General features: G+C 44.9%; 2 protein-coding genes across 2 annotated transcripts in view; one reads left to right on the top strand and one right to left on the bottom strand.

The window, feature by feature from the left end:
• Positions 1-592: 592 nt before the first annotated feature.
• LOC146355307 (C-type lectin domain family 2 member E-like) overlaps positions 593-8,883 on the bottom strand; it is a 55,849-nt gene continuing 47,558 nt past the window's right edge. Inside the window, 3 exon segments of the mRNA XM_084829867.1 lie at positions 593-707; positions 709-738; positions 3,891-3,994. Of these exon segments, the coding sequence (XP_084685993.1) occupies positions 593-707; positions 709-738; positions 3,891-3,994 (249 nt within the window).
• LOC146355308 (killer cell lectin-like receptor subfamily F member 1) overlaps positions 8,590-8,883 on the top strand; it is a 36,762-nt gene continuing 36,468 nt past the window's right edge. Inside the window, exon 1 of the mRNA XM_084830437.1 lies at positions 8,590-8,815. Coding sequence (XP_084686563.1) covers positions 8,728-8,815 — 88 coding nt within the window. The 5' untranslated portion in view covers positions 8,590-8,727. The remainder of the gene's footprint in view (positions 8,816-8,883) is intronic.

The following is an 8,883-nucleotide window of genomic DNA, read 5'->3' as shown; positions in this document are numbered from 1 at the left end:
CATTCATTCACATGCAAGTAGTGCTGCACGCCCAAAGGGGTGTTGCATTTGGACTTTCTAAAACAGCAGTCAACGCTGTGCCCTTTTCAGGCATTTTCCTCACACAGTCGTGATCATGTTGAGACAGTAGGGTCATGCCTGTCATCTGCTGGACTCAGTCCTGTGTCCCCTGCTGGCCCAGCATTGACGGAAATGTCTGTAACGGGAGGCCCACAGTGCACATGAAGATCCAGATCACCTGAAGAGTGTAGGCAGGTACAGCAGGCTTTCCTTTACAGATGCACCCACCCCCAAGCACGTGGGTGAGTTGGGGGTGGGGCCAGCAGGTCTCCCCCTCCACATGATCACAATTGCATGGAGGGAATGCCTGAAAAAAAGTTAATATGTCATGGGAAACTGATTCTGAAACTGACAGGAGTTACAAAAGCATTTTGTGATATGGAAAAGTGGGCAGGGAAGCTGCATGCATCTGTGCCTTCAGGTTTGGAGGTTTCTTATTTTGTGTAGCTATGATCTGAGATCTCCTTTCCTTATGTGAGGGAGGACCAATGTTCCTTCTGCACAATAAACTAGTACCATAACGTCTCTTTGCTTATCGTTGTCTTATTGTAGAGCTCTTATTCTTTCTATATGCATCAGGGCGGTTGCAAATCCAATTTCTTTCTGCGTAACAGCGAGAGGCGATGGCAGGGTCAGTGCTTAGAAATGCAGTTTCCTCCTTCTCCTCTTACCTCCACCCTGCAACACAAGAAGCAAAGGTGGGATAGTCATGCCAAGCTATTCTCTCTTTTGTGGGGAGGGGCAGGCATTTCAAACTTTGTAGCCAAGGAACTGAACCATTAGAAACTGGAATCAATTTCAAAATCATCAGTATTTCATAACTCTCCACTTCAGAAACTTCAAGTGCCATCCTATACATGTCTACTCAAAAGTAAGCCCTACTGTGTTCAATGGATTGCAGCCATAAGGACAGTTAATACATTCAGCAGACTCAAATGGCAAGGGTTTTTCTATATGGTACCATTTCAGGCTGCAGATAGCACAAAGTGGAGGTGGCAGGGTGGGTGGCTACAGATTCCATATTTAAATGTTCCCTCGTTAAACAAACAAACAATATGCAATACTTCTACTGCCACCTGAAATTCTATTGTCCAGGAAAGGCTGTACCACCTGAATCAACTTACCTACTCTGAATCAACTGCTCTGAATGGGTTTAGAAATATTTCATGCAGATTAACGTCATGAGCTTGCAGTCTCATTTCTGTAAGCATAGATCACAGCACTGACTTTAGGAAACTTATATATTTTTATACATGTTATTTGCACCCACACTAAAACTGCATCCTCCAAAACTCTTGTTTGCCCACTGAGGTGAGAGTATGCACTAAGAATGCACTTCTGTGCCAATTTGAACACTATAAGCAATGAACATGTTAACAAAATGATATGAGTCATGTATGATCTTTCATTTGTCTTCCAGCTGTGAAGCACATGGTCACTTTTACTAAGAGGTGGTCCATTCAATAGAAGAATCCAGGAATTCTCAGATAGGTGTGTGGCTTGATTTAATCAACTGTCTCTTGTTTCTTGGAATCCTCAAATTCTTCAGAGAGTACTTCAAGAGAGTATCATCTAAACTAACCAGAGATTTCTCCAAAACATAAATTAATAAAAATAACTCACTTTGTAATTTAGAATTCAAGGAGTAGTTCATTCTGAATCTATTGATGGCTGCAGCTGTATGCTTCCTTGCCTTTTGTTGCTCAGAATGTGCCACCTATATGTGTTTGACTGCATGCCAAACTTCTACAGTCCTTCCACCTTGACAGAGAGGTGTAATGATCACAGGAATCAGCCACATGCAGATTAGGATGTATGTGCATCTCAGCTGCTCCACCTCATTTACAGCTTTACCAGGCTAGCTGGCCCTCAGTATTTAGAAAATTCAGGATCAGTTCACATTTTAGTAAGATTGCTTCTCTCTTTGTGCTCATCTAAGAGAAGGGGTTTGTATCTGGGGTCAAGGTCAGGAGACAGGAAAAGTACCAATCACCTCCCTGCAAACCTCTCTGGCTGCTCCTGGACTTCCTGAGAGATATAATCCATTTTGATTTTCCCACCAGGGTTGTAGCAGAGGGAGAACCATTCTCACCACCATTCTCAAAAGAGTCTCCTGTGCACCTTACTGAACTACTCATTTTTAACTGGTTGCCATTTTCTGAGAAGGTTTGGTTCCAGTTAAAGGCAACCAAGAGATTTTAGGTTTGAGTCCAGTACTGGTTCCTTGAAGGCAACAGCCTTTGAAACCACTTTTGGTTACAGATTCAGATTTAGTCCAACTCTCGGTACATCGCTCAAGGCAAGGATGTCTTGCATTTGTAGAATCACTCTCCAAGCCAGCCTTCCCCAGCATTTTTTACTGTTGGCCATGGTGGTTGGGTGTGAAACAACGATCATGTGGATACACAGTTGGCTACAGAATCGGACTCAAAGAGTGCTTATCAATGGGACCTTCTCAAGCTGGGGAGAGGTAACGAGTGGGGTACCGCAGGGCTCAGTCCTGGGCCCAGTGCTCTTCAACATTTTTATTAATGACTTGGAGGAGGAGGTGCAGGGAATGCTGATCACATTTGCAGATGACACAAAATTGGGTGGGGTAGCTAATACTTTGGAAGACAGAAACAAAATTCAAAGTGATCTGGATAGACTGGAGTGCTGGGCAGAAAACAACAGAATGGCATTTAATAGGGACAAATGCCAAGTTCTGCACCTAGGAAAAAGAAACCAAATGCACAGTTACAAGATGGGGGATACGTGGCTCAACCACACTACGAGCGAGAAGGATCTTGGAATTGTTGTCGATCACAAGCTGAATATGAGCCAACAATGTGATGTGGCTGCAAAAAAGGCAAATGCTATTTTGGGCTGCATTCATAGAAGCATCGCTTCCAAATCCCGGGAAGTACTAGTTCCCCTCTACTCAGCACTGGTTAGGCCTCATCTGGAGTACTGTGTCCAGTTCTGGGCACCACACTTTAAGAAGGATGCAGACAAGCTGGAGAGGGTTCAAAGGAGGGCAACAAAGATGATCAGGGGACTGGAAACAAAGCCCTATGAAGAGAGACTGAAAGAACTGGGCATGTTTAGCCTTGAGAAGAGAAGACTGAGGGGAGATATGATAGCACTCTTCAAGTACTTGAAAGGTTGTCACAGAGAAGAAGGCCAGGATCTCTTCTTGATCATCCCAGAGTGCAGGACACGGAATAATGGGCTCAAGTTACAGGAAGCCAGATTCCGACTGAACATCAGGAAAAACTTCCTGAGTGTCAGAGCAATACGGCAATGGAACCAATTACCTGGGGAGGTGGTGGGCTCTCCCACGCTGGAGGCCTTCAAGACGAGGCTGGACAGCCATTTGTCAGGGATGCTCTGACTTGGATTCCTGCATTGAGCAGGGGGTTGGACTCGATGGCCTTGTAGGCCCCTTCCAACCCTACTATTCTATGATTCTATGATTCTATGAAGGGAGTTGAAGGCCAAAATATCTGGAAGGCACCAGGTTGGGGAAGGCTGCTCTAAGCTATTGCAACTTTAAAAACATTTGCTGACAGAGGATCTGCTGGTGCAAGAAAGTGGACAGATAACACTGGAGCTGTGCTCATTGCTTCCTGCCTCTTCTAACCTTATTGAATTACCTCTTTCCTGGGTAATGCAGAAGCCACAGAATCTGTTTGTTGTTTCACATTTAGGTATCAGGGCACAGAGCTCCTTAAGGTAATATCAGGAAGTTTGGCCTTTTCCCACAATCCACCCCAAACCCGTGAATTGTCAAGCTGTTTCCACTTTGCAATCCCTACTGCAGAGCCCTGAAAATAAGAACAAGGACTCACATGTTGTTGAATTCTGTCCCATCTGCCCATTTCCAATCGTGGCCTGGGTCCTTTGAGAGACCAATCCAGCAATCAGCCTTGCTCTTGTACCGCAGCATGAACACCTTAGATGCACACACAAAAATAATTTAGAACAGTGTCTTAAATATTAAATAAAGGGGTGCAGGACTGCCCCCTTAGTTACGGTGAGTCACACAAAAAAGGTTCTGCCATTATACACCTCAAAATCCTATTGCTTATAAAAATTATACCAGTTGAGCTAATAACGTGAAACTTGGCATTTGTGATCTACCTAGTGAGTTCTACAACTGGCCAGAATTTCAAACCAAACTCATAAAAAAAAATTGCCACAGGTACAGCAAGTTAAAAAGTGCTGAATTGACACATTTACCCTTTTTACTCCAATTTGCAGAATGGCATTGCCTATATTTCTTTCACATTTTGGTGAAAACTACTAATGGACCTTATTCAGACTTGTCAGGGAGGCCTAATTGTCTAATAGCACAGCTGGGGTGGATTTAAGCAGGGCCTCTTCTCCCTACGATGGATGGCTTCCTCCCACGGAAAGACTAGGTCGTTTCACCCTCCCCACCCCCTCATCACATTTGGTCAGCACTTAGAATGATGCAAACCAGACAAGCCTCGTTTTAGTGACTGGTGCTTTATTTTTAGTGTGCATGGATATTGCCATGTGTCATCCAGGGAACAGCAGCTTAGACATGCCTGCTTGGACACGCCTGCGGGAAGACCACAGCAGATCAGAGACTACGTCTCGCACCTTCTCCCCTTCTTCTTTATGTCTCTGGTCCTCATTCACGCTCTGTGCCCCAAGTGTAGCTAGTTCTATAGGTGCAGTTGGCTCCACGGCCTCAGTGACTGCATGGCCCTTGCTGTCGCAGATGTTGTGTAGTATTACACAAGCCGTAATTAGAGATATGACATCCTCCGCCGCAATCTCGAGCTGCACTGTCAAGCAGCGCCAATGACTTTTCAGGGGGCCAAAGGCGCACTCCACACCATCACGTGCCCTGCTGAGGGAGCAGTTGAAGTGCACCTTGTGGCAATCCAGGTTCCCCCCATAAGGCTTCATGAGCCACTTACGGATCGAGTATGCCCCCTCTGCAACTATTAATGGTGGCACCTGCACTCCGTTTACTGTAATAGTTGGGTTTCCAGGTGCTTCAGTGCCCATGGTCTTGCACAGTGCTGAGTTACGGAAGACATAGGCATCGTGGTTCTTTCCGCTCCAGCCCACCTCAACGTCCAGTGTGATCAGTGGCTCCCTGGAGCAGCATGGAGTAGTATCTCTTCCTGTTGATGAAGTCGTCCCCCTGCCTAGGTGGCAAAACAGTGGCAAGATGCATCCCATCCACAGCGCCTATGCAATGCCCGAATCCAAGTCTCCCAAAACCCGCCATCACCCGAAAGAGATGATGCTGGTGAATGTGGTTATACAGCTCGCCACAGCACTCATAGGTTGGGTGGGAAGGATGGTATAGGGTAGGACTGAATCCACTGGGTTTCAGCTGGATATGTATGCCATAACATTGACAAACACAGTTGCAGCTCAAATATTGGCTGCACCGAGTGGAGATGAAAGGAAAGCAGTGTTGGACTCTTGGAAAGTATAGTCAAGTAAAAGCAAAGGAATGAGAAGGATATAGAGTTCTGCTGCGTCCAACCGCAGTTCATACCGCTTTTCAAAAGCGGTTCTGTGTTCTCCTGCTCCACTGTAATGCACATAGATGTGTCTCAGTAAGAAATGAGTTGCGTGTGGCCATGTTCCATTCTGCACTGCCCAAACAAAGTAAGCATTGGCTACACTCTCCCATCGGAATGACCACCGTGGCAGTGAGCAGTAGGTCCAGAATTACTGAAACAGGGTAGTAGAGACAGCTGATCTAAGGAAACAGGAACCGCAATGAACACAGAGGGCATTTGAATGGCACAAGACAAAGAGAAATTGGCACTGTGGGCATGTCACTGAGTTTTACTGTCCGATGAAGTTGCACATGCTCCATGGCAAGGCAGACTTCCACCACAATCACAGCAGTGGTTGTTCTGCCAACCCCAAACTGCTCTGCCACTGTGCGGTAGACAGACACGTTGGCTAGGTACCAAATGCAGAGCACCACCCTTTTGACGACTGGGATGGGTTCCCGCATGTTGGTGCTTTCTCGCTCCAATATTGGCCGCAGGTGGTCCGCAATCTGGAACAAAGTCCCACAGGACATCCGGAAATGCGAGATCCACTGCTTGTCACCCCGCTCTTTAAGGACAAAGTTCTCCCACACCTCTCGACTCTTGGGAAAGCACCACCACCTCCACACTTTCCGTGGACGGAACGCTGTGGCATGGGAGATGGTAAGGAACAGTATCTGCTTGTACTTCATGGTCCCAAGAAAAGAGGAACTCTGTCTCCATCGACACAGAAATGCCTTTGCCCTCCTCTGCCTGGCATCGCAGACCTCAAGGTCCAGATATATGCCATGTAGGACCCATTGAAGAAATATTTTATAACTGTCCCTGGAGTCATATCATAATCACAAGATGAATCAGAAGTTGAAGTGGATTGAATCTGAAAGAATCAGCAGAACGCTCTGAAATTCTTTTACCCCAGAATTAATTAGATAAACCAGCCTCCTCCAACCTTGTGCCCTCTCCAGATATGACGGACTGGATAATCATATGTCCCGTCACTCCCAGCCAGCACATCATTGACTTCTGGCTGGGGATGATGGCAGTTGTAGTCAACACATTTGGGGAGGGCACCAGGTTGGGGAAGGTTGAATATTGAAGGCTGAGTGGCAAGAGTAGCAAGCTGAATAAAGAGTAGCAAGATTACTATTACTGTGAGGAGTTCACTCTTTTGTAGAGAAACACAGTTGCCTGGTAGCCAACAGCACTCTGTTTTCAAGGTTCTCTCTTGCTCTGGGTGATGTTTCAAAGTTTTTAACTTGGTTTTTTCTTGACTTCTTTAAAAATTAAGTTTTATTGTAAGTCACCTTGGGGCCCTATTCAGGCCAAAAGGAGATTCATAAATGTATAAATAAATACATAATGTTGTGTGGCTGAAACACCCTGGAATTTCTTGTTCACGTAGACAGGAGTTGACACTTCAGGACAGCAGTCCTGGACTAACAATCCTCAAGTAACGAGTTTACATTTTGAGTGTATAAGCAAGACAATGGCCAGAAACGAGTAAGGCGGGACTGAGCAACTTGTGGCTCTCCAGATGTTTTGGTCTACAACTCCCATCAGTGACAGCCAGCATAGCTAATGGTGAGGGATGATGGGAGTTGTAGGGTAATATATCTGGAGGACCAGATGTTGCTCACCCCTGGACTAGGCGATGTGTGGTTTTTGATGGACAGACATATATAATTTTGATGGTTTTCTTTGGTCAAGGTGTAGGTTTCACCTACAGCTTTTCAGGGGACCTAAGATTCACAATGGATTGCAAAACCTTCTTTCCAGTATATGACTAATATCATAAAATATTGCTGATATGGTTTCTCTTATCCAGTGGTGCCATCAGGGGCAGAAGTCCAGGGCCCTCACTCAGCAGGATGTGCCAGAGAGTCCAAATATGCTGCCTTGTGGCTGTCTTACCACATGTTGAAGTAAGTGAAGTAATACACATTCCCATATACAGCAGGCCTCTCCCATAAGACCATTGTCCAGAGCTTAACATTGCCTATTAGCATGATTGGTCTTATCTGAAAATTACCACACCTTGTTCAGACTATTAGTATTCAAAGCAATTAGTAAGCATCTGGAGATCAGGAGATGTCCTTAGAAATTATTAAATTGATCCTTGTTCATATGTAGATATCTCAGGTCAATAAGCCATGGTTTATCAGATCGTTACATCTGAACCAGGCCAAAGTCAGACATTACCATGGTTTAGGTGGTGGTTGACTGCTTGGTTTATGAAACGTTTGAAGTCACACTTCAGTTTTTAGTCCTAGCTGTAATCTGTAGTCATGAGGACTAGAATCTGCCTTCAAAGACAAATTAAAGCCAAGATTTTCAAAACATTAGAAAAGGAAGTCCACAACCCTTTCAAAGAGCAAACTGGAGGTTGTACACATCCCTTGAACCACAGGTTCATATGTTCTGTGATACACCCCAGCTGTGGAATGAGCTCCTTAGAGAGGTTTGCCTGGCACTTACGTTGTATTCCTTCCAGTGCCAGGTGAAGAGTGAAGACCTTTTTATTGTCCCAGTATTTTAGCATTTTAGCTTCCTAGTCTTTTCGCTTTGGTGTTTTAAATCTGGATTTTAAATATCTGCATTGCTGCTAGGTTTTATTCTGGTTGTATTGTTATATTGTGATTTTAATGTTTTCATATTTTATATTGGTTTATCCTGCACTTTTTGGTTTTAATGTTTGTAAACCTCCCAGAGAGCTTTGGCTATTGGGCAGTATAGAAATGGAATGAATGTATGAATGAATGCACAAGGGGCTCATGCATGCAGGAGCTGCCCCATATATTTCAAGGCACAGAGGACCAGGTATGCTATTCACACCATTTAGCTCCCTCCATCGGAATGATCAGGGCAGACGACTGTGTCTATATTTGAAATCTGGTGGCCAAGGAAGCTGCTAGATTAGGGAGGTCGTCTGCTGCTTTTCTTGCCTGCTATACGGCGTCAGATTACCATCTATAAAAGGTCACTTTTAAAACCTTCACCTGTGGTTTCACAGTTGAGATGCCGGAAGAGTGCTCATTGCTTCCTTTGCAACCCTAAGCCCTATGCTGAAGATAAGTAACCAAAAGTGTAGTCAACTGCATTGTTTTTTGCGTCTCCTGAGAGAGAACCATTTTGGGCCATGGAAGATGAAGAAGGTTATATGGCATTAAGCCCCCAGCCAAGTAAGGAAACTTCTACTCATTATTCACAAACTAAGAGGATCCAAGGTAAGGCTTATTCTGTCTTCCTAGGTTTCTGCTTTAACATGATAGCATTCAGGCTTTGAACTTATGTT

Source organism: Heloderma suspectum, chromosome 2, assembly GCF_057233095.1.
Source record: "Heloderma suspectum isolate Gila_16-S chromosome 2, 16-S_ref, whole genome shotgun sequence".
In the NCBI taxonomy this organism is placed as follows: domain Eukaryota; kingdom Metazoa; phylum Chordata; class Lepidosauria; order Squamata; family Helodermatidae; genus Heloderma; species Heloderma suspectum.
Note: the sequence above shows the minus strand (reverse complement) of the source record. Positions and strands in the feature narration are given on the sequence as shown.